Source organism: Phascolarctos cinereus, unplaced genomic scaffold, assembly GCF_003287225.1.
Source record: "Phascolarctos cinereus isolate Bilbo 61053 unplaced genomic scaffold, phaCin_HiC Scaffold_4;HRSCAF=312, whole genome shotgun sequence".
In the NCBI taxonomy this organism is placed as follows: domain Eukaryota; kingdom Metazoa; phylum Chordata; class Mammalia; order Diprotodontia; family Phascolarctidae; genus Phascolarctos; species Phascolarctos cinereus.
This window is the reverse complement of record NW_027555847.1, coordinates 16723613-16749621: the sequence shown is the minus strand read 5'-3', so window position 1 is coordinate 16749621 and position 26009 is coordinate 16723613. Positions and strand designations below refer to the sequence as shown.

The following is a 26009-nucleotide window of genomic DNA, read 5'->3' as shown; positions in this document are numbered from 1 at the left end:
AAGAACATGAAGATCTGGGTTCAAATCCTGCCTAGAAGCCATTTACTGGAAGCCAAATTGTGGGCAGGTTATTTAACTTCTGGCTGTCTCAGACAACTCCCTGGGCTCATCTCCTTAGCCACAGAAGTTGGAGGAGAAAGCCTCATTACACCATTTCTGAAGCTACAGCATCAGTCAGAGATGGGAGAGGAGGAAGCCAGGTGAGATGGTGGAAAGAATAGTAGAGTCAGAAAGACTGGGATCAAATCCTACCTTTAACACTGACTCCCTGCATGACCTTGAGCATGTCAATGCATCTCCCTAGGTTCCAGGGGTGGGACTAGATGTCTTCTAAGAGCCCTCTCAACTCGAAATCTATGGTTCCACAATCCTATCCATAAAAATGTAGAAATATCACTTCTCCTTTCTGGGTCTAAGTTTCCTCATCTATAAAATCAGGGGGGGCCATAGTGCACAGAGCCTCGGGACTGATGCCAGGAAGACTCATCTTCCTGAGTTCAAATCTAGCCTCAGACAAATGTGACCCTGGACAAATCACTTAACTCTGTTTGCCTCAGTGTCCTCATTATAAAATGAGCTGGAGAAGGAAATGGAAAAATACTCCAGTATCTTTGCCAAGAAACACAAAGATCTGGACATGACTGAACAACAACTGAACAACAACAAAAAATCAGGAGATTCGATTAGGTGATTGCTGAGGTTTCTTTTATTGAGGTTTATTTTTATGAGGTTTCCCTGTATCAAGAGGAATCCAATAATAGCTAATAATAATAATAATAGCTAAAATTTATATAGTGCTTACTATGCTAAACACTTTTTAATATTATTTCATTTGATCCCGACAACATCCCTACAAAGTAGGTGCTATTATTATCTCCATTTTACAGATGAGGAAACTGATGCAGAGATTAAGTGACTTGCCCAGGATCACACAGCTAGTAAGTGTCTGAGGCTGGATTTGAACTTAGGTCCTCCTGACTCCACAGTGCTATCCACAGCACCACCTTGCTCATCCAAGGAAATATAAACTCAAATTCAAAGGAAATATAAATTCAACACACCTCCGTCCAATAAATAAACCCACCAAGATATAAAGAGACACAATACACATCTATCTAAAGCTGAGGTTCTTACCCTTTTTTTGTGGCATGGCCCCTTTGGCAGTCTGATAAATCTCAGAGACCCTTTTCTGAACAATATTTTTAAATAATCAAAGGGGATATTAAATTTCAGGTAAAGATTACTGAAAATAAAGATGTAATTCCTTTTCCCATCCATGTTCACAGACCCCTGGCAACTTATCCATGGAGCCCTGATTAAGAACCCCTTCTCTGTAGTGTTAACCAACAGAACCTAAACCTGGATCCAGAATGAAGATTTAATTCATTGGCTGATTGAGTTGGCCTTTGTGAGAAATGCCCAGCCAAATGTCTTCCCTGCTCAGTACCTGTAATTTTGTCCATAACATAATCCAAGACAAAGAAATGCCATGGTCTTTGCAATTTCATCTAGCCAGGCAACTCCTCTCAACCTGGTCGGTGGTTCTACATTACCCATTGATTGACAAATGGCTACTTTTTCCAAATTGTGCCACAAGACAATGTGCTTTCAGTTGGATGAACAGAGATCACACCATGAGCCTCCAAAGAGGTTGAGGGGATAAGGGACGGAATGAGGAGATGTTAAGGGGTCTGTGTGTGTGTGTGTGTGTGTGTGTGTGTGTGTGTGTGTGTGTCTGTGTGTGTGATAAGTCAAGTACAAAGGGGAAAAATATTGGAATCATTTGTATTTTTTTTCTCTTTTATTCCAAACACGAATTTTTGTAAACTTGGCATTTCCAAAACAGTGCAAGTGAATTCGAAAAGAAGTGACCATAGAAATGCAAATACAGGCAGAATCAAGAGAGAGATGGGACTGTCCCTCCCAGCAACATTCAAGAGAGAAATTTACAGTTTATCTGTCCCTTAGTGAGGTTTAGAAAGTGAGGCATTGACAGTCAGCCCCCATCCATTAGGATTACAAAGCCTCCGTTCTTGATCACCAGGTCTTACTGCATCTTTACCAGCTTAGGAATTGGGCACCATTCCCCAAACCAACCAAAAACACAGAAGACATGCAATAATCAAACTGGGAATTACCATTCCTTTCTAAGTGATAGGGACAGCAAAAATTATTGCTTCTTTATCTTACACTTAACCAAGAATTCTTTTATTCATTCTTTAATGTGCATATTTTATATATTAATGTGAAACATTACTTTAAAAATACAAATACACCTTACACACTTGGAGCATTTTGAAAAACATCCTATTTTTCTGTCTACTGTTAAAGATTTTCCTCTATCCCTTCTGCCTCCCCCCAAAAAATCTTTCTTTATATAATGCCCTTCAAGTTAGGGAAGAGTTGAAACCTCATACATTTAACCTGATATCATTTTTATATTTAACACCACTCATCTACAAACAGTACTCAGCTCAGGCACCCTGTCTCACCAAGGCAAATCTAATAGAAGAGTTCCATTTGGGAGATATTGGCCTTGACATGGCCCCTCTGTTCATTCCTTTCCTGACTCAATGAAGACAGGTGCTGGAGGTTTCCCGGGAAGGATACTCCTCCTCACTTACCTCCTTGCCTCTAGCTCAGGTACCACCACCTGGTACAAACGTGATTTTCTATCGTATTCTCCACAGACTAGCTGTCCCTGGACCCTTGCTGAGGCTTAAAGGGGCTTCTGAAGGCCTGCCCACTGAGGTCTTTGGTGACCTACCTGGTGAGTAATGATGACCCCATGCCTTTTTACAGTAAAGCAGAAGGCAAGGCTTCCTGGGCAGCTCTTACTAATGTGCCCTTGTTTTCAAGGGCTTCCTGGGTGACTTTACACGAAGGGTCAAAATCTCACCCTACAGAACTCATTTCTCTTGGGGTCCAAGTCATGCCACAGGGAGTCAACCCCAAACAGGGAAGATTGCTTTTGCTACATTCTAAAACAAAAAGTCCTGTGTTCTGTAGCTAGTAAACATTTTATTCTCTCTGAAGGTCAATGAAAACCTCAGGTAAGACATTGGGAGGAAGGTGGAAGATAGGGCTACCAATGGGACTGGACCACAAGTATATTAGTGAAGTCAATAACCTTCCCTGGGGGCGAGAGAGAAGAAAACCCACAATGAACATTACTGAGAGCACAGGGAAACCAAACCTTCCTCATTCGACTCAATAACTCAATTCATCAAGCCTTAATTAAGCACCTACTATGTCCCAGGTACTGGGAATACAAAGACAAGAAAACCTCACCCCCTCCTGCCCTCAAAGGGCTTGCATTCTACTCATGGGCCCCAAACCACCAAGTAGGCTGAAGCTGGGGAAACCCCAGGTGTAGCTAAGCTCCTCTGAGAAGCTGCTGGGAGACATGTGAAGTGTCACCCTGATTTGAAGAAGGGGGCAGCAGGATATATGGAAAAGGATTCTGGTGGAACTGTGGGTGGGACCACCTGGCCTCTGAACTCCCCTCCCACTCTGAGGCATTTCTGAAAGTAGGCTGGACTTTTCAGTATCTGAGTGAGCCACAGCTTGTCATTACCTTCAGGCATCTTTTGCCTGGCATCTATATTTGCTTAGGGCAGACTGGCATGGCAGAAGACTTTATGCTTTGTTCTTGAGGTGAGCAGCCAGGAAAACCCAGGTTGGAATCTGTCTCTGACATTTACTTGCTGTGCGTCAGTGGGCAAGTTACAATCTCTCTGAGCCTCAGGTATTTCTCTGTAAGACTAAGTTACAGAAGAGCTGCAATCTGCATGGTGGGGGGATCAGCGCACTGATGAAACTGCAGAGCTGTGCAGTACTGATCTGTGGGAGTGAGTCCCGGTAAGGGGCCTTGGCACTCCTAACTGGAAGCCCTCACATTTCACTGCTTCTCCCATGTACAACAATGTAGAGTGTACTTCACGTGGAGTCCAATGCCGAGGTTTCAGATCCCAGCTCTATCCCTTCCTACCATGGGACATGGGACAAGTCCACTCATCTCACTGACCTTGCTTCCTTATCTGTGAAGTGAGAGGGTTGGACCTTGAAGGCCCCTTTTAGCTCTGCACCTAAGGTCCTAAGATTCCTCCAACTGAAACTGATTAGGGAATGTCAATCATGCTTCTTGGAGATAACGATCAGAACTGGACACATGATTTCATTGATATGGAAAACTTCCAAGTGAGGAAGCTCCCTGTACCAATACAGGGCAGCATCTTCTCTACAACTGAAAAGTCTCAAAGTATTGCCTCAAGGATTGAGAGTTTTTAGGACTTATCCGGGGTCAGTCAGCTATCACAAATCGGTCTTGAACTCAGGCCTTCCTGGCTGTAAGGGCACACTGCCTTCCTAATCAGTCCAAATGGGTCAATGTCTTGCATGGTAGTAGTGGGGAGTGAGGGATCTAAAAACATTTCTGGACAGAGGAGCTGATGTGTTTGTTACCATAAGCCAATAGATTCATACTTACTTATTTGTTAAAGAAAAATTCCAGAAGGAAGCAAATAAAAAGTTGTTCATGGGAAGCCCCCCTCCACAAGCCAGACTCCCCAGAGTGATACAGCAGGATACAGCACCCCAATCTCTCTGGGGAGACACCAGGGACAAAGTCTTCCAGCTGCACAAAGCATTTCCCTGCTCGTGGTTTGATCCAAACATAATCCCCTCCAAACAGGCCAAAGACTGGTGATGAAATATCCTTGTGGCCTTCATGGCCAGGGGAATTCCACTTACTCTGTCACTCCCAGTGTCCCCATCATCTGCTCTGATGTAAGGAAAGGTGGAATAAATGATTCTTCTATGACAACATACATTTAATCTCAGTGGCATGGAGGACAAAACAGTTTTAAAAATCAGATGCAAAGAGAGAGCTGCTAGGCTGAGATGCAGAGACGTCAGACTTACTTTGTAACAGCCTGGAGCAGCTTCTTCCTTTGTCCTCAAAAAACCCGAGGGAAGCCTCAAACTTTAGAGGGAAGCTCACAAACTCATCACAGGCGTAAGGCTTCAAACCGGAAGGGCCTCAGTGAGGTTATTACTCAACTCGCATCAGACACTGCCTGCGTCCAGCTGGGCACACGGAGCTCTCTTTCCGTTATAGGGCTGGAGGAAAACAAAGTCGGCCATAACTCCTTGTACCTGGATCTGCTCAAACCGAGCCCGCGGTACACTTCGAAAAAGATGGCTCTGATGGTGAGATTCCAGCAGCTCTACATCTGAGACAAAGCCTTCTCACAGAAAACAGCTCTGGGTTTCAAATATAGCAGCAGAATGCTTCTTATGTCAAACCCTTCCAAAGGAGAAGCCTTGACAATGAGGGCAAAGCTGTCTCCCTGGTATCTGCGGCATCTCTTATGCCTTCGTGGTGCCTGACGGTCTGCTTTTACTGTGAGGTCAGACTTCCAGGGCTGGCTTCCTGGGAAGCTTGGGCATGAAGCTGTAAAGAGCTGAAGAAGAGGAAGAAGGCAAGTCTCTGTTTGTGAATGGGGGTGGCAGCCAGGGCCCCACCCCCAGCTTGAGGTGTCCCAGACGGCCCTGGCGACGGACGGAGCTCACTGGCCCTGAAGGTTTGGGTGTGGCGTCTCAGTGACACAGATGAGACCCAGGGCAAGGATTTCGGCCAAACTCGTGGAAGGCATGAGGCCTCTCTACCATGCTCCTGATCCAGTCCTCCCACAGAAGTGAGATTCTCCACCAAATGAAGGCAAGGCAGGTGGGGGCCCCAGTGGCTGGGTCCTGCTCTTCCCCCTTCTGGAGGTGACAGATCTCTTTGAAAGAAGAGCACTGGTGAAAAGCCCTCGAGCTTCCATTCACACCTAACTTACACTGAGACTGCAATGAGAGAAATGCAGAGGCTGCAGTGTGTCACAGCCACACACAGCTGACACAGCCACTGTATGTGGCGCCACCCTATGCCGCCTGCACGTGGCAATGCCAGCCCTGTTGTTTTTCCATGAGAGGCAATAAAAATTTCCTTTAGCTCATTTCAGCTGCAAGTCTGTTGGGCAGTAAGTTCAAACATACCATAGGTTTTTAAAATATATTTATATATATATATATATATACACACACATATATATGTATTTCCCAGGTTTCAGCCATAAATCAGTGCTTGAGTGAACTATATAGCTATTTAGTAGAAATAATAAAACATTGATACAAATATAAAGACATAATCAGTATAAAAGGCTTGTATTTATAAAAAATACTTCTAGGCAACAGTCTTCCCCTGAGGGTTTACCACATACGTTGGACTCATAAATATTGCTCAGCACACAGCTTGCTCTCTGGAGTTCATAATTCACCCGTTCCAGCCTTGGTGCGCTGCTCGGGTCACGTGCCAGCGCTGCAGGGGTGGCCTCGGGATCTGCTCCCTTGCATGGTAGAATGAGGAACAAGACTGCATCGACGGGCCTCCGAAAAATCTGGAGAAGATTCCTTCTTCCACATATGGAAGATACAAAGAACAGGGACAACGGGCAAGCAGGCGTGGCGGCACGTGACCGGCGGGCAGGCTGCATGGCGCCTCACTGGCTTTTCTGGACCCAGTCCCAACTGTCTTCATTCTCTTTTCGGTTTTTCTCAGCTTCAATAATTTCTTTGTACCTTCTGCGAAAGAAGCCCATCTAAAGAGGAGAAGAGAAAGAGTAGAAGCTGGTTAGATCCTCTGGAATGGGAAGCCATGGTGATGCCAATGCTGCCAAAGCCAAGTCGAGGCTAGCCTTCCTTAGAGCCATACCGCTAAGCCATCTGACACATCTGTACACACAAAAAGCATTTGTTCATCATTTCATTAGACAGACATCTCCTCAAACTACTAGAGAGGCAGTGGGACATCGTAAGTAGAGCACTGGAGCCAGATTCAGGAAGAAACGGGTTCAAGTCTTGCCTCAGACACTCACCAGGTGTATGACCCTGGGCAAGTCACTTAAACTTTCTGAGTCTCAGTTGCCTCATCTGTAAAATAAGGGGTTTGGGCTCCATGACCACTAAAGCCCCTTCTGGCTTTAAATCTCTAATCCTCTGATTGGATGAAATGCATAACAAAAGGCATTTTTTCAAATCCCATTTCCCAGAACCAGCGCAGGCACCTCTCACTCAATGGGGCCCTTTCAAACTCTTTGAGGTCCACTCCACTCACCTTTGAATCAACTGTTTCCATGCTCCCAAGTAAACATTCTGAAGACTTTTCATGCCCTATGTACAGTCCAACCTTACTAACCTTTCGTTTGTTTTTTAATTACGCTGTGATGGCCACAGTTGGAAGTGGTCATGAAGAAATGGATTTTTATTCTTTGGAGACTCTTATACTCACCTTCCTGCAAGAGCTCTCATTTAGATAGGGCCTTAATGATCTAAATAAGGATGGTCATCCCCTGCCTTGTTATAGAGCCTTCTCCGGGTCCCTTTCCAAGCCCCACCCCACCCAGCTACCAAAACAATTTTCCCAAAGACCAAATCTGACCAGGCCACCACATCAGCGGCTCCCTCGTGCCTTCAGAATGAAGTAGCGACTTCTCAGCCTGACACTGAAGGGCCGCCATGTTCTGACCCCTACCTACCTTTCCAACCTTAGGTCATACTCTTCCCCTTCAGAATGTTCCATTCCAGCCAAAATGGAGCACCAGCCACTCCCTAAACTAGAAACTCCTGTGATTCCTCTCAGAACTGGCACACACCACTTGCCGTGCTGGCATACGCTCCCCTCCCCATGTCTGCCTCTCAGAAATCTGGCTCATTTATAAGCTCAGCTCAGCCTCCACCTCTTCTCCCAAGTCTTCCTTGAGCTGCCCGGCTGTTAATACTCTCTGTGTGACCTCTCAATCTTCCCCGTACTAAACTCAGCTGTGTATCTGCCGTGTTCTTCCTCCATCCCCCAGAAGGCTGGAAGCTGCTTGGATTCATGGACTACTGGCTTTGGTCCTTCTACAAATCCTTAGTGCCTGGGACAGAGGAAGTGCTTAATAAATGGTTGCTGACTGACTACTTGAGGTTGTTTCTTTGTACCTCCACTGGCTTGAACTTAATGCATATTTAATTAATGTCTGTTGAATTCAATTGAATTGAAAATGAAAGGCACTAAAATGTCCATACTCTGACCCAGAAGGCCTACTGCCAAAGACAGAAAGAAAGGCTCCACGTCTACCAAAATATTTACGATGGTTTTTTTGTAGTAGCAAGAGGTACACTAAGGAGATGTCCAGCAGGCAGAGAATGGATAAGCCAGTTGTGGGATCCCAATATGGCAGCCTAGCACGGTGCCCTAAGAAACAGTAAAGACAAAGAAGAAAGAAGCTGGGAAGCCTGAGGAGACGTGCTCCAGAAAACAACATGCACAAGATCAACAATTTTAATGGGAAGAACCACAACCCATTCAACCCGTTGAAAGAATCCTGCAAAAGTAGAGCGACCAAGCTGGACCTTAACCAAGAGACAAGACACTCTGAGTCACCTTCTGCCCTGGGGTCTAGGCCAGAGATTCCATGACCAGGAGGAAGGAGCCCAGACATTCCCCCTCCTCCCTGGCACCCTTCTCCCTGTCCAACCCCCAGATTTCCAGATTCTCTCCATGTTTTGTTTTTGACAATTAGAATATAAGGTCCTTAAAGTAGGGACTCTACATTTTGCTTGTATTTGTATCTCTGTTAACTATGTATATAATATAGCATTGTACCCCATTATTTATATGATCTAGTATCATAGTAAACAAGAAATAAATGCTTTATCTCTATAAGATGGTACCTCTCCTGCTTCTTTGCAGAGGTGGGGGGACAGCGGGTGTGGAATGCTGTATACACCTTCAGACTTTCATTGACAAGTTGGCTAGTTTTGCTCAACTACTTTGCTTAGCTCTTTTTTATTCTTTGGTACAAAGGATAGCTTTCAGAGGAAGGAAGGCAAATAGGATACACTTGGAAATATAGGTGATATAAAAAAACAAAAGACAGCAAAAGAAATTTATCTTAAATAGATAAAAAAAAAATGAAATTGAGAAACAAGAGGGCCTGACACCCGAGCTAGATATAGTCACAAGCTGTGGCTAGTTACAAGCCAGTTAGAGCTGGTCTGTGCTTGCCTGTTTCCCATTGTGTGAGTGTGGGACAAGTCATCTAGAGCTTCTGAGCCTCCATTTTCTCATCTGTGAAATGGGGACAAATGTATCACAAGTGTTTATCTCACAGGGCTATTGTGAGACAGACGCCTTGTAGGGGCAGCATGGCATGATAGAAAGAGTGCTGAACTTGGAATTGAGGGCCTGTGTCCTGCCACCACCTATCTGTGTGACCCTGGGCAAGTCACGTTACCTCTTTGGGCCTGTTTCCAGGTCTGTAAAATGACAGAATTGGTTAAAAGGTCACTCTGAGCTCTAGAGCTATGATCCCACAATCCTAAGCCACAATATTGTCATAAACAAGAGATGCTAATATCCCTCCCATCAGCAACATAACATTAATAGGAATGATAGCTAACATTTATAAAGCACTTGCAGGCTTGCCAAATTCTTCACACACATCATCTCATTTGATGGATTGCGAAAGCACGTGTTCTCCTTAGCCACAAATGACAGGCACTGGGATTTCTCTCCAACATTTAGGGGCACAAGCAGCCAATTACTTAAGGCTTGGAACAAACAGCATTAAGCTGGTTGTCTGATGAGCCAATCCCTCCCTGCTACTTTACAGAGAAGAGATGAGGCTGCCTGCTCCCTCCCTTCTCCCATCCATCAGACCAGAAGGGTTCAGATTGGGCAAGCTCTCTGCTCATTGGTTGGCTCTCCCATGCCCCCTCCCCACAAACACAAGCAGAGATGCCCACAGGAGCATGCAGCTCACCATCTGAGTTTGAAAAGCCAAACAAACATGCCAAAGGGAAAGACATCAGCATTTAGAGGGCAGTAGATTTTTGGTTTTTTACTCTACAAAACTAATCAGATTTTAAGAACGGTTTTTGTTTATGGGAAAAGAAACCAGGTGAGCCCAGGAGGGAGAGAAAAGCCTCGAGGAAGAAAAGCAGAAAGAGAACGAATGAGGTTGGGGGAAATGAGGCTTCTCAACATAGAAACCAAAGGTGTCTTCAGGGGGTCAAGGGAGAATGAGGAGCAGCATATGGCAGACAGACGCAGCCCACTAAGGGAATAGAGTCACCTCTGATACCTCATACTGTTTCATGGGAAAGTGGGCACCTGGGAAGGTGGTCTTCTAATCAGGCAACACAGCCTGGGAAAAGCAGACATTTAAAGAAGGTCTTCCCAGAAGGGACACACCCACCTGCCAGGCCCTCTGCTCCTGAATGGAAGGTAGCTGATCTTCCACGTGCCTTTTGATTCTTCCAAGCAGATCATGGCCATGCTCTATCCTACAAAGAGACCTGCCCCGGAGCTAATCCACCCTGACCATCTCAAACCCACCTCTAACCTGGGCTCTAATGTGGAAGCTGAAGGATGACATTGGGAGCTCTGAAATAATTCAGAAAATCAAGGTCACCCCTGGAGGTGTTCGGTGGGTTGGCTTTTTAAGGCTTTCCAAAAGCTGGCAAAAGACTAGGGAGCACACAGTACAAAGGAAAAGGAAATAGAATTCTAAATACAAGGACCCACGTTCAAATCTCAGCTCATTTACTGCCCACGTGACTTTGGCCAAGCCACTGGCTTCTCTGGGCCTCAACTGTTCATCTATAAAATGAAGGGCTTGGAATCAGTGCACTCTGAGGTCCCTCACAGCTACAAATCCACAAGCTGATGACAGAAAACATGTAGCCAAGCCATGCTGGTTTGTAGCCCACTGAAATATCCTTGGATCAGAAACAGAATAATCACACGACGACGAGAGTTAGGCAGGAACAAAGACAATTAGCCTCATGAAAATTATGAGGTAGCTAGAAGTACGGAGCATGGATCCCAGAGCCAGGGAGACCCAAGTTCAAATCTGGCCTCTGACACTTAGTCGTGTGACCCTGGGCAAGTCACTTACTCTGTTTGCCTCAGTTTCCTCATCTACAAAATGGGGATAATAATAGCGCCTAACTCACAGAGTTGTTCTGAGGGTAAGATGGGAGAACATTTGTCAAGCACATTGCAAAAACCTTAAAGTGCTATATAAACGACAGTTATTATTAAGCAGTAGAACAACAGCACAGATGGGATCACAGCCCTCTCCTGCTCCCCGAGTTCCAATGGTTCCCTATGGCCTCTGGGGTAAAATACAAACCTCCTGTGCTTGGCACAGAAAGCCCTTTTCAAGACTCACAGCATGTCACTTCCCACTTCTGCTCCAGACGAGCAAATCCATTTATCTCTACACACAGCATCCATCTCCCATCACCAGGCTTTTGTATGGGCAGCTCCCTCCATCTGGCATGCACTCCTCCTCCAAGGCTGCTCAGCATCTACTCTTGTTTATAAATGTAAATAGATGTGTGTGTGTGTGTGTGTGTGTGTGTGTGTGTGTGTGTGGTGGGGATGTAATGTATGTAGCGTCTCCCACGTTAGAATTCAAGCTCCTGAGGGCAGGAGCTGTATTTCTGTTGTTCTTTGTAACCCTAGTATTTGGCACCATACCTCACCTGTAGTAAGTATTTACTGTTTACTGAATAAGTGATTAATTCCCTTCTCTCCTCCATCTCTTAGAATAGATATTCTTCTTCAAGGCTTCATAGATAGATAGATAGATATAGATACAGACAGATATGTGTGTGTATGTTTGTGTGTAGGTATGTACATACATATATTTACATATATGTGTACACACATGTATACATGTATAAGCATGCGTGTGTGTACATATAGACTGTGTATACTCACATATATACATGCACACATGCATATATGTATATATATACCTATATTTGTATATACATATATATATATATATGTATATATAGTATTTCCTTATTGGTTTACATGTTATTTCCAATAGAATCTAATCTCCTTGAAGGCAAAGATTTGTTCATTTTTCTCTTCATACCTCCAGTACCTAGCCCAGTGCCTGACCTATAGCAGGTGATTAATGAATGCTCATTGAATGAATGAATGATCCAGTCAGTCTAGCCTGGAAGGAGAACTTTTACCTGGGTGATCTCTTTATGCTGTAGAACAACATGGTCTCCTGCCATTTTTAAACCAAAAAGAAATCTGACTTCTAAGTGACTGGGACTAGACCCAGAATTCCAAATTCCAATTCAGGCTCTCTGGACGCCATCACCTCAGAACACAGAACCACAAGGGCCATGACGCTGGCCACCAAGGAAGGAGTGTGCGTGCACTGCCTGCCTTTCTCGTCATAGGATCGTAGAACCTGCAGCAGAGCTGAGAAGGCCCTGAGAGGTCATGTACCAGAGGAGGACACAGAGACCTGGCGGCATCACAAAGAGTGCTATGATAGACCACCTCCAGAAATCTCGTATTGGTTTAACGTCCATTCTTCCCCACCACTAACAGGGTTTGTGTGATTGTGGCAAGCCACTCTTTTAAAAGACCCCCCGAGGAAGAGGTCTGAAAAGGCATCAGCCAGAAGAAATCCAATGTCACTAATTCCATCGAAGCAACAGAATTTGCAGAGAGATGAAAACAGGAAGTAAGCAGGTCACGCGGTAGCGTCCTTCACTGGCACCTGAAGGTAGAAAGATCATTTGAATGGGGAAAGACATTCCTCCTCCAGGACTGAGAAGGGCCCGGGGTTTTCTGTTTGTGAAGGAGATGTCTTAGGTCCTAAACTGGGGGAGGGGTTTGCTTTGGTTTTTTGGGTTGTTGTTTTCTTTTTCCCCAAAAGAGCAGACCTGTGCTTTTTGTTCCACGTCCAGGTGAAACAGCAGAGATCACTGGGTATGGTGACAGGAAGACCTGGGTTCAAATCCCACCTCAGAAATTGACTACACATGTGACCCTGGGCAAGACTCTGAACGCCTGAGTGCCTGAGCTGGCCCCCTCGAGGCTCTGGGGCCTACTCCCTGTGCGCCCTTAAAGAGTCACCACCTCCCTGGGCCTGTTTCCACATCTATAAAATGAGGGGGCGGGGCTCTGGGAGGCCCTTGGAGCTCCAGATCCATAAGCTGCCTTCGTTCCTTCCCACAGCCTGTTCCCGCATCCCCCACACCCCCCACATCCTCCACACCTGGGATGCCCCTTGATCCCTCCCCTCTGCCTCCTGGAATCCCTAGCTCTTAGTTTAAGCACTTCTTCCTACAAGAAGGCTCCCCTGGCTTCCCCCGGTGTTAGCACCTTTCTCCCCTAAAACCCCTTCACTTTTGGATCAGATCTGTGATTTCACTGGCACAGGAAACTCTCCAGGAGAGAACTCTTCCTACCAGTGCACGTCGGCACTTTTGCAAGTTATAATATGAAAGTTACCCAGAGCAGAGACATGAAGTGACCTACCCAGAGTCATATAGCCATATGGGTGAGAAGTGGGATATGAACCCTGGACTTTTTCTGTTCCGGGAATGGGCACTGACTCTGTGATTTCACAGGTCTGGGGAATGCACAAGTGAGGAAAGCTGGCCCTTTCCCTGCATGTTAAAGCCTTAAAGGGCTTTCTATAGCACTAAGAAATGAAGTGACTTACTCTGGGTCCCACAGCCAGGATGTCTGAGCCAAGGCTTAGACCCAAGGCTTCTTTCCTTCAAGGCTGGCTTACTATCTACCCATTACACCCACTTCCTCTCACATTTTGTATTTCATGTATGTAGTAAGTACATTTCTTTCATATATTTCTTAAGTTCACTCAGTTGTGAACACGCTCTAATCCTCCCCCAGTAGAATGCAAGTTCCTTGGCGCCGTCTCCCTTTTCTCTCTGTATCCCAAGCATCTGGCATCACTTTAGCACACGGTAGACACTGAATAGATGCTTGTGGACTGATTGATCTAGAAGGTATAGATGGGTTGCAATCTGCTGGTGGAGTGTGTTCCCACATTGAGAGTTCCTTCCCCTGATCAAATCACAGACCTTTTTAAAATTCCCAAATTCAGGTACAATGAATGAAGGCTTTAGGACAGTGAAGATGGACGTAAGATATTTTAGGATATTTAAGTTTCAAGATTTGAGCCACGGGAAATGTCTTATCCCTTTTGTACCAGTTGGCTATTAAGAAGCATCAGTCTAGGCCTCTCCAGCCCCTTCACATCCACAATGAGAAGGGAAGGGGGTAGGGAAGGGGAGGAAATCATTTAATTTGTTTCCTCTTGAAAGAATTCCACATTTCAACATTTCATTGGGATGGGGGGGGTGAGGGGGAGCCAACTACTGCAATCACTGAGCATGAAGTTTAAACTACGGTGTCCAGGAGCTGGGAACATCTTGGTTTCCAGCCAGTTTATTAAGCTCCATTTTACTGTTTGAAGAAGTGTCTGGTGCACTCCAAGTTCCTACCACTGAGGCCACTTGAGGCTGGGGCCCCACTGATGTAGGGAGCAACTAAGCAGCCTGAAATTCATGTGGACAGACAGTTTACTGGGCAAGAAGAATGGGAAGCCGCAAACACTCCATTGGTTGCAAAGGCGGGGTCCAAGAAGGGCAGGAAGCCACCCAGTTCCAGAAAGTCTTGGCAGATCCTAAACATGCCTTTTCCCCCAAAGCCAATTAGGGAACAGTTTTCCAAAGTAAGCATTCTGCTACAGGGTTATCTATCATTTTACGTGCATGGCCATTCTCATAAAAACCAGACACAAGGAAGGGGGCAAGTAGGGGCTTCATTCAATTGACAACCTCACTCAACGTGAATCTACTCTTAATCCATTCTGACCACAAGGCTTGAGGGTAGTACTTGAGACCAGTATGTCTCATGCTTGCCCTTCAAAAGTCCATTCAGTTCAGTCTTCAGGACCTCATAAGGATAAGTTACAATGTCCTGGCTAACCCCATCCATTGGCTAAGTAACCGATCCCCATAATATTGAAGCACAAAGCTATCTCTGATGGGGGCACTTTCTCTAAGGGTACAAATCACAACTGCTCTATATGCCTCTCCTCCATGTCTTCCCAGGGGACCTGCCTCTACTTCCCCTGACATCGTGCTGATACCAAAGGTGTGCCAGTTGTCCCTTATTCTCATCACTGGGTCAGTCCGCCTTCTTTCCCATGGCATCCCACATCTCTTACACTATTCTTTGGTTGGGCACAAGTTGGATCCTGCTCATACCCACCATCCACCTCCCTGTGGCTCTGAGTGAGTCTCAACTATCGTTCTTCAAGGACAAAGATATTCTGTGATTAGCATTGGTAGAAGGATGGAATCCTTTAAAAGGTATGTCTTTATTTTAGGGGAAAGCTTGGGGGGATCACTAAAACTATTTCCATTGAGTAGCTTCTGTCTCTTCAGAAGCACCTGGCAGCTAAATTGTGTAATGGACAGATTGCCTGACTTGGAGGAAGGAAGAGCTGAACTTCCATCACGAATCAGGCTCTTACCAGTTGTGTGATGCTGGGCCAGTCACTAATCTATCTCAGCCTCAGATTCCTCATCTGTAAAGTGAAGAGGCTGGTCTCAATGACTTCTGAGGTTCTTTCAATCTATCCATCTCTGAACCCTTTAAAATCCACTGTCCAGAAAACTAGGATGTTAAGTCAGACTATCCCCAACTTCGCTCTCCTTCGCTGTCACAAATTCTAAGATGGAAGGCTGACTTCCTTCCAAGGCTGCCCTCATGTTTGTCTTAGCAGTCAGGTCCTCCTCACTGGCCAGCATCAGGAGAGCCATTCCCCTCAGTGTCTTCTCCATTTTTTTGAAGAAGAAAATCATCATTAAGATAGTCACGCCAGAAATCGATGAGCCTTTGGTAGAGAGTGGGACACGCAGATGTCTGGAGAGAAGGAGTCCTCCACCATCGCCACATCAAGTCTCTGGGCCAGAACCGTGATCTGTTTTCCCAACACCTCATTCAGCTCCCCCTTTTCTCCACGTATTCTGGAGCACCACAGGACACTTCTGTTATTTCCTCCATGGTTGATCCCTCCCCCAAAATGTTCTCCATCATGTCTTCCCCATCCAGCAGCCCACTCAGTTTATGGATCTATGTGTCTCACAGAGGTAGCACTGGGCCTGCAGTCAGGAAGAACTGAGTTCAAATCCAGCCTCAGACACTTATAGTTATGTGACCCATGGCAAGTCACTTAAATGTTGCCTGCCTCCGTTTCTTCGACTATAAAGTGGGGATAGTAATAGCACCTATCTGACAAGATTGTTGTGAGAAACAAATGCGATAATATCTGTAAAACCCTTAGTGCAATGACCCACACATATCAGGCACTTACTATATGCAATATACAACATACAATACTATTCCACTTTCCTATCAAGCTAGTCTGTTATTCTTGAAACAATTAATCAATAAACATTTATTAAACACCTACAATGTGCCAGGCATGATGTGAGATGCTGGTTTACCCTTTCATACTCTTGTATCAGTCATGAGTCCCAGTGATATCTGTGAGGTCAGCGAGGCCTTCCTGTATTAGCTTAGTGCACGTGTGCAGAGAGCTCTGAGATCAAGGGGGCTATTGATGTCTTGCTCTTTTTAGGCATTCCTCTGTGAATTCCAGACCCTTGCTACTGCTGGACAGCCTTCCTCCCTGTGGTATCTGGCCCAGAAACTATCTCTGGGCTGTTTTCTTACCTCCCACTTGCTGTTCAGTTTTATTCCCTCTTGGACAAACCAGGGAGACTCTGGGCAAAGATATTTCCAACAGCTCTCACAAAGCACACTCTAGCCCTGGCCTTGAGATTGTCCTGCCTATAGTCTAAACCCAGGGTCCAGAAATCCAAATCCTTTCTTTAAGCATCATCTTTTTGACCAACTTCCCAAACACCTATCTTCAATATGTTGCAGTGATGAACCCAAGAGAAACACTTTACACTCATCCCTCTTAAAAGCCACCAAAGACCAAGGCGACCCTCAGGGATTCCTGATACTATTTTTCAAAAATTAGATTTGGTTTGGGTTTACATACCTTTTGTGGTGCTAATCTAAGGGCGGCTCTAAGACACTGATGTCACATTTTGATGGCACTAAGTCTCTTAGACATCTGGTGGGATGACCACCTGGATTAATGACTCCCTGACAAGAACTCTACTTACTAAAAACAAATCCAAACGGATGGCACTGAGTCTGCCTCGCTTCGGAAGACACTCGTGTGCGGGGAGGCCAGGGACTCCTGAGGAGGAGCACATAAGGATTCATCTAGAAAGAGGAAGCACATCACAAGGACCACCCTTTCCTGGGCTTTTTCCAAATTCCTATCTGCTTCCATGAACAGAACCATGAAGAGAATCTCATCTTCCCTAATTTCAAGAGCTCACATAAAAAAACAAGGAACAAAACTCATATTACTCAACAATGGTCTTGCCTTCTCAGACCTCAAGCAAAAAGCTGGATTTCCATTCTAATAGACAACAGACTTCCTGCTCAGCATTTTGTGAATCCAGCTACCAGAAGATGGTCAGCCTTGCTCTCATATTTACTCTCCTGGAGGTCCTGGGCAAAATCCTCTCTGATCTCCACGTCCTAGCTTCCCCACAAATCTCACCTGAGAGAATACACCCAATAGTTAGGTTCACAAACCTAACCCCAAAGACTTGAGGGAGGCCTGACAAATAGTACGCACTCCATAAATGCTTTTTCATCTATTCAGTCATGGACTGAAATAAGGTATCAGCTGTTAAGAAACCTTCAGTTAGAAGCTTACACTGAACATCTGTCCCTACATGCTTGGGAATAATCCAGATTTCAAGAAGGCAAAATGTACCATGAATAAGATTTGCATACAGCAGCCATGGTTGGAGAGTTCTGGCAAGAGAGCTGAGTGGTTATGCCTTTTCCCAGCTCCCCTTCATCACCTCAAAGCTGGAAGAAATGTGCCAAATAAAATAGAAGAGCAACAACCAAAAATAGGGGGGAAAAAGGAATCATTGCAAGGAAAACCACAGAAAAACCAGGACAGAGATGAAAGAAATAGAAAGCAAATAAAGCATCCCAGCTCAATGCAGCCGTACTATGGGGTAAAAAGAAGCTAGGAAAACTAACTCTCCAGGAGAAAAGAGTAATATTTCAATAACTCCAAAGACCCTAAAAATGAGACTGAAGCAACTCAGGAGGCCCAGAGTTTCTTAGAAGTTCAAAAGAACCGAAGGAAATTAGAGGGAAATTAGAACTCTTAAAGAATTAACAAACGTGTATTAAATACCTACTGTGTGCTAGAATTAGAAAAGACAAATAAGAAAATCAATAGAAAGGAAATTTAACAAAACAGTAGACACTATGTCAAAGGGAACTCCAGGGATGGAAAACAAAAATGCTGAACTAAAACCATAAGGTTCAGAATAAAATCAAAAGACAGTAAAATTAAAGGACATTCAAGACTTCTGCAATCCAAAGTAATCAGCAGAGCTTATAGAGATGATCAGAGAATCATTGGCCTCCTGGAAAAAAGATACCATGAAATAAAGAACCCAAATACCATATTTCAAGAAACCATATAGAAAACTGCCTGGAAATACTAGAAAAAGGGGGCAAAATATGGCTTGATAGAATCCATAGGACTCTAGGAGAAAAATTCCAACTTTTATTCAGTAAGAAATGTAGTCACCAAGATCTAGAAGTAATGTTATCAAACAGCAAGCAGCCAGGAGGAGGAATTTTACATAAGAAATCAGGCAGTATGCCTTACTAAAAGAAAAAAGCCAGAATATGATAATGTAACATATCCTAAAAAGATGAGCATATTCCTATATGAGAAAAACAAGCCTTCAACATGACAGGCTTTCATTCATTCTCTTCCCAAAAAATCAGAACAAGGCCTTTGAAATGCAAATTTAGCAAGGAAAGAAATTGAATAAATGTAAATAAGTCCATGTCACATGAAAAAGCTAGAATCTGTACTGGGATTCGTCCATCACAGTGATAAATACTTCTGGTGAGCAGACGCCTCCCAATTTTATGTCTTGTGTGACGTTTATTATCAGAGGGTCACTGAACAGGGTTATTTCTGTTGTCACATCTTCCAAGGAATCTTGAACAATCTTTATAGCCTTGCAGGCTATATTTTGTTTAATCAAATCACATGCTTTTTCATAATCAACAAACAATACGCACAGTGGGATCTTATATTCTCTACCTCTTTCAATTAATTATTTACACAGATAAGTAAATACAAAAGATATACAAAGCAATTCCATGGAGGTGGGAAAGAGCATTAACAACCAGAAGAATCCATCAGTCTAGAAATAATGCGCTGAAAATTACTGCATTGTTCATACCCTTCTATTCAGTAAATCCACTCCTGAATTTCATACCCCAAAGAAGGCTAATGCATGTAGGCATAGGACTCATGTTCAAAAATAATCTTATAAGCATTATTTGTAACAACAAAAAGCTACAAGTAAAATCATCCAATGATTGGGAAATGGCTGAATAAATTGTGGTATATGCCTATGATGGGACATTACTGCAAGGTAAGGAATGCCAACTATGGAGAAGTAGAAGAAGCAGGAAAAGTCCTAGATGGAGTGGCACAGAGTAATAAGAGGACAATCAGAGGAGCAATACACATAATGTTTATACCCATGTGAATAAACAATCTCAAAGGCAACTACGTTCAGATGAAATACAATGAGTGGTGTGGGTACCACGCTATTAAAGTGCGAGCACATTGACTTCCTTTCTGTTTATAATTGGGAAACCACAAAATGGAAAGGGACAATCATCTTGTTTGGTGGTTTTACGTGATTTGTGGAGTGGGAGGTGTCATTCGAGTTTTTGTTCAACGTGTCCAAAAGAAATGTATCATTAAAAAACAAAAACAAACAGAACCAGGCAACCACGATGGAACAGAATGAGTAATGAACTAGGAACTAAGACTTGGCTTCTACGCCAAGGTTTGTTACTTGCTGTGATTTTGGGCAAAATTAAATCACTTCATCTCTCTGTTGGTCTTAATTACTTCATCAGTAAAGTGAAGCTTTTAGACTACGTGACCTTGGAGGTGCCTTTGAGCTCAAAAGCTCTAGAACTCCTTTGGATTTTAAAAATGTTTTATTGATTGTTCAGTAATCGTTATATCCTATTCATTTCTCAATATACCTCCCCAAACGAACCCTACCCTATAACAAATAAAAACAACTGACGAAACAATGCCATCTGACATCGATGCATATGATATGCCAACCCTATCATGCTCTACCTCTCTCACAAGAAGACGGAAAGTGGTTTCAACATTTCTTTTCCAGGGACAAGATTGGCCATCCTAATTAAGCTGAATTCAACCACCTTTTAGTTGTTTTGATTCACTTCGTTGTCACTGGCTATACTGTTCTACTCTATTCACTCTGCATTAGTTCTGACAAGTCTTCTGATATTTCACCGAATTCCTCACATTCAAGCTTGTACTGATAATAGGCCATTATATTCATACTTCCCAATATTTGTGGCAGCATTTTTTACTGAAACAAGGAAATAGATCCAAAACGGATGTTCACCAATTGGTAAATGGCCAAAAAAGAAAAAAGAAAGCAGCATATAAATACAATGGAAAATTACTGGGCAGTATAAAATAATGAATATTAAGAATTTGGTGAAGGGAAGACTTGCATGAACTCTCTCAGAATCGAGAAAGAACGAGAAAAATGAAATCATGTTGCATAATTACAATGACCAAGCTTGCCCCTGAAGAAGAGTCGGGAACACATACCTCCCTCCCTTCATGCAGAGGTGAAGGACAACGGCTATGGAACATCACAGAGACTGACACACAGGTAAGGTGTTGGTTAGTTTTGCTGTACTGATTTTTGTTCTCTTGTTTTTAAACATTTGTCACAAGGCATGGATCTCTTGGCAGAGGAAGAGAAAGGGATCTCTTTGGAGATGAATGAGATTTAAAACAAATGATATAGATAAAAATAAAATACAATGTTCAAAAGTGCTGCTATGGATATGTTGGTATCTATGGGACATTTCTTTCTTTCTTCGATGTCCTTGTCAATACTAAGCTTGCTTTATTGGATCATATTTCCTTATTTTAAGCCCCCCAAATATGGTCTCTGTGTACATATCCCCTGAAAGATTGCCCTGGATTTTCTTTTGGTCATTTCTTCAGTAGACTATTCTCACCACATCACCTAACTTTAGTGGGGAGAAACCTCAAATCACACAGGCAAAGGCTATAAAGAATCTTATGGCTGCCTGTTTTCTCGTGTTCCATAAAAAAAAAAAACAATTATTCAATTGGCAAATTTCCGTTTTGTTTTAATGTGAAGTTCCTGCTGCCTCAGACACAGGGTGGAGGCTAGATCCTGTGGAGGACAAAGGAGAGATGTCACTCTGACACCGCTTCTCTGGAAGGACCTTGCTAGGCAATCATCTTCACTCCCACTGCCAACGTTGAGCACCTCCTCTCAATGTGCCAGGATGCCATTTTGCTCCTCATCAAGCAATGCTGACTCTACCACATTCTACCACACCAGGACATTCTCCAGTATGAAACTTCCTTAGATGTTTGCCATCTCTGAGCTGCCAAGCATGCTCAGAACATAAGGAGCATATGGATGTACTGAGGGTGGCATGGATGTACCAAGCGTGGCATAGATGTATTGAGAGCCTCATTTCACTTCTGATCACAACAGCCTGTAGCTGCAATGCCTCACTGAATGTCTTACCTTCCACAAGAGCACGGCCAGTAACAAAAAGATGAGGATGCCCACCAGCAAGCTGATGGCAATAATCCAGCCCACAACATAACCACGAGGCTCCAAATTGTGCAGCGCTTCGAAGACCACCTACAAGGCACAAACAGAGAGCAATTTCACAATCAGACACAGGAGCTTTCTTCCTGGCACATAGTGTGCAGGAAAGTAGCCATACATTTGACATTTGGGGCAAAATGACAAGGAATGGCTTTATGAAAATAAAATTCAAGACTTAAAGAGCACTCTAAAATAAGAACAAAAATTCTAGAAAGATTTATTAGTGTATAATGATAGCAATCAAGCATGATTAAATATCAATAACTGAACATGAGAAGCAGCTTGGCACAGTAGATAGAATGCCAGCCTTTGAGGCCGAAAGACCTGGGTTCAGTTCCTCCTTCCAACATATACTAACTCTGCTACGATGGGATAATTACTTAAACTCTCACAACCTCAGTTTCCCTAGATGTACAATGGGGATATAATGAGATAATCTCTGTAAATTGCCTTGCAAACCTTGTAGTGTTATATAAATGTTAGTTATTATTACTATCATCATCTTTATTAGCCTCTCCATTGCCCCCAGACAATTCTCTGAGATTAGAACTTGCAGAGCAGGTGCTGGCTTACACTGGTAGAGGGAGTTTCCTCTTTATCCCAATAAAATCAGAGGTATAAACCAAAATCAAAGCATAAACAAAATCCCTCAGCCTAACCTCAAGAGACTTTTTTTTTAAAGATATCCTCAATCCAGACTCAACTCTACTCAACAAAATATCATCAGACACCTACTGTGTGCCAGGCACTGTACTCAGTGCTAAGGATAACAGGACAAACATGAAACGGTGCCTGCCCTCAAGGCTCTGACATTCTACCATCATGAGACAATGTATATGCTGACAAGACAACGCAAATTATTTACAAAGACATTGACAAGAAGAGGGGAGTATTTATCAGGACCAGAGAGCACAGGTTCTTTACCTCCTTTTAAAAACATCTATTTGGGGTTTATTTCTTCCTTTTATCATTGTATTTCCCTCACCCCCTCCAATCTCTAGCACAGTCTCTTGCACACAGTAGGATATGGGAAGGATAGAGACTGACCCTGTGATTCCATGGGTAGAGAGAACTCCAAAGTTAGACATTCCCTCCATCAATGCATGTGGGTACCTTCTCGGCATTTAAGTCTTAGAGTTGCCTAGAACATTGAGAGATGAAGTGACTAGCCCAGGGTCACATAGCCTGCCTCAAAGGCAGGACTTGAACCCAGTCCTGGCTTCAAGGACAACTCTCTATCCACTGTGCCACCTTGCTGCCTCTTAGTAGCACATAATAGGTGCCTAAAAAACTTGTTGGATTAAATTGGTCTGGTTAAGGAAAAAATGTAGAGTGACAGGCAACGCGGGGAAAGTGCCATCAGATAAGTTGGGCCTTCAATCCTAGTCGTGTGCAGATCAGAGGTCACGTCGACACCAGGCAGGCTCTTCTAAAGTAGAATCTACTGCTTTGTTCTCTCCTTCCCAAACCCTCCTTGGCTCCCACACTCGCTGCGGTGGCCCTGGTCTCAGCTGCTGGTTGGGGCTTTGCTTTGGAGACCTCCGCTGGCTTAATGGCAATGCCAATGCAATTCCAACATGATTGGGTCTAGGGAATGACTGTCACTATGTCCTTGTTGCCCCAGCTACCCGAAGAATCTCTGTAACGAAGCTAACTATTCATTAACAGCCAGCATTCAAGTTCTACACCAACCTTGGGTGAGGAGAGATCCTGGGCTAGGCCAGGAAGGACAAACTCTAGCAGGTTTACCAAGTTCAAAAAACTTCTAGCACGAGCTCAGTGATGGATGGACTACAGGCCATTCATCTAGACACCAGGCTAAATTCAGGAAGGCTCGCCAAGCCAAGGCTGGTGATCAGTGACGGGTCCCTGCTTTGTCTTTGTAGCCTCAGTGCCAAGAACATAGTAGGTGCTCAATAAACTCTCATTGATTGGCTGGTTGGTGATACCTTTTGAGAGGCAGCTCGGTATAGTGGATAGATGCTGGGGTTGGGGCCGACAGACATGTGTTCACATCCCATCTCAGATACCTACCAGTGGTATGACCCTGACTCTCAGTAACCAGATTCTACATACACCTATTTCACAAGGTTATTTTCAGGGATCAAATGAGATAATGCATATGTATTTTTGTAAACTCAAAAGCACTATATAAATGCCAGATATATTTATAATATGTTATTCAATATATTTATTAGATGTAAATAATGAAAATGTTTAAATTTATATACACATTTATATAATAGAATATAATATATAAATGAATAGTTTATATTATTAGAGTGTTTAAATAACAAATATATTTAAACCATAAATACTTATAACATATAAACATATTTGTACTTACTGTATCAGCATCTGAGTATTTTATTTAATTTTGTGGGAATAAATATTTATATAGCACTTACTCCTATGAAAGATACTGTATCTGGCACTTTATAAATATTTTCTCATTTGATCCTCACAACAACCCTTTGAGGAGGGTATTGTTAATATCCCCATTTTGCAGTTAAGGCAAACAAAGGTTAAGTGACTTGCCCAGGGTCACACAGCTAGGAAGTATCAGAGGCTAGATTTGAACTCAGGTCTTCTTGACTCCAGGCCCAGCGCTCTAACCATTGCACCACTTATCTGCTTATACAATTTGACACTCAATAACATCGTTCTTTAGCTTTCTTTGTCTTCCCTGAAAAATACAAGGGAAAAAATATCGTATTTGGAGTCAAAGTGCCTGAGTAGAAATCCTGGGTTGGTTGTCTGGCACCAAGATAGCCTTCTGTCCTCCAGAGAAAAGGCTTTGATCTCTCCTCAGGGCCCAAAGGACTCTTGACTGGGATGGATGGACTCCTCCTTCCCAGACTCCTGAGGAAGCTGTCCTGCCCCACAGCCACAACGGCAGCCAGGAGAGCCCCTTCTCAGAGCTCAGCGCCGCCACAGTTGCCTAAGATATCTCCCCCATGGTCTTCCCCTCACCCCATCATGAAGCCACTCATATTGTGCACCTGGTTATTTTCTATAATAAACCTAGGCAGGGGCCCTGTTAGACTGTGCCTTACTCCAAGTTTCCTCTCCACATGGACTCCCTGGCAACCTCTCCTCTCCTGTCCGGTTCCCCTTCCCACTGGCTCCTCCAGAGCAGCCACACCTCCAAGAGGAGGAAGAGAAGGCTGCGGGCAGTGGACTGACTCAACAGAATCCTGAACCTCTCTCTCCAAAGAAGCAGCTTGCCAAGGCCTCAGCCCAGCTTCTCTCCATAAGCTTTTCATTACCCAAGCCCAGCCAGCTGTTCTGCGTCCGCATTCAGAAGACTGACAGGCAATTATCTTGATGGGCAGGCAACGGGGACTCCTGAGGAAGGCATGTCTTGGGAGATGAGGAACGGTTTCCAGAGCCTCTCGCCTCAAGGCAGCTGTTTCCTATTAGGTCCAGATCACCATCCCCAGCAGAGGTTCCGGGTTTAACGGTAGACCAGCACCACATGGCCCAGCTCCGAGAAGATCGTGGGCTCCATCTAATCCCACATTCTGAAATTTGTCTCAGGAGTATGGGATGAATTATGAGGCACTAGTGAAGACCAAACCAGGTCTTGAGCTCATTGAGGTTTTTTTTTTTTTGAACTACATATTGTTGTGAAGGAACTCCATCACCCATCTGCCTGGTCTGGTTTCCCTGGTTTCTTGCCTGGGTGCCCATCAGAAGAGACAGCCGCTGAAGCAGAGCTAGCTCTTGGATCCAGATGACCTTCATGTTGTGATCTAGTTCACCTCAGCTCAAGGCACATTTCCTCTGATTTCATTCTCTAACTTTTTGCCAGTAGGCAGACATCATATCTCCCTCTTTGTTCACTGCAAGACCTTTGTGTCAGCAAAGACCTTTTGAAATGGAAAAAGTAATTGGAAACAGAAGATGGGATTCAGACTTCCAAGAATCATGGGACATGAACCTCAGGAGGTAGATCGCCTAGTATTTACCCCACAGTCCTCAGGTAGAACTGAAGTAACTTACAAAGCCCCAGAGCCTCAGAGTTGGAAGAGGCTTCAGTGGGCAAGTCACCTAACTCCTCCTAGCCTCAGTGTCCTCAGGGCATTGGCATAGATGACTTCCAAGGTTTTTCCACTTCCAAATAGTCTGATCTAGGCTTAGAGATTTCTCAAGAAGAGTGTGACTTTGGCTGGAGAGCTGGCCTACTACCAGATACAAAAAAGATGAGGGTTTCTTCTGCTGCTTTTAGTCTAGACACTTGCATCAGAAGGTGTTTTGCCAGA

General features: G+C 44.0%; 1 protein-coding gene across 1 annotated transcript in view; it reads right to left on the bottom strand.

Moving 5' to 3' along the window:
- Positions 1–1779: 1779 nt before the first annotated feature.
- ITGA9 (integrin subunit alpha 9) overlaps positions 1780–26009 on the bottom strand; it is a 354182-nt gene continuing 329952 nt past the window's right edge. The window contains exons 27-28 of the mRNA XM_020979532.2: positions 21658–21777; positions 1780–6644 (exon numbers count right to left, since the gene is read on the bottom strand). Coding sequence (XP_020835191.1) covers positions 6546–6644; positions 21658–21777 — 219 coding nt within the window. The 3' untranslated portion in view covers positions 1780–6545. The remainder of the gene's footprint in view (positions 6645–21657; positions 21778–26009) is intronic.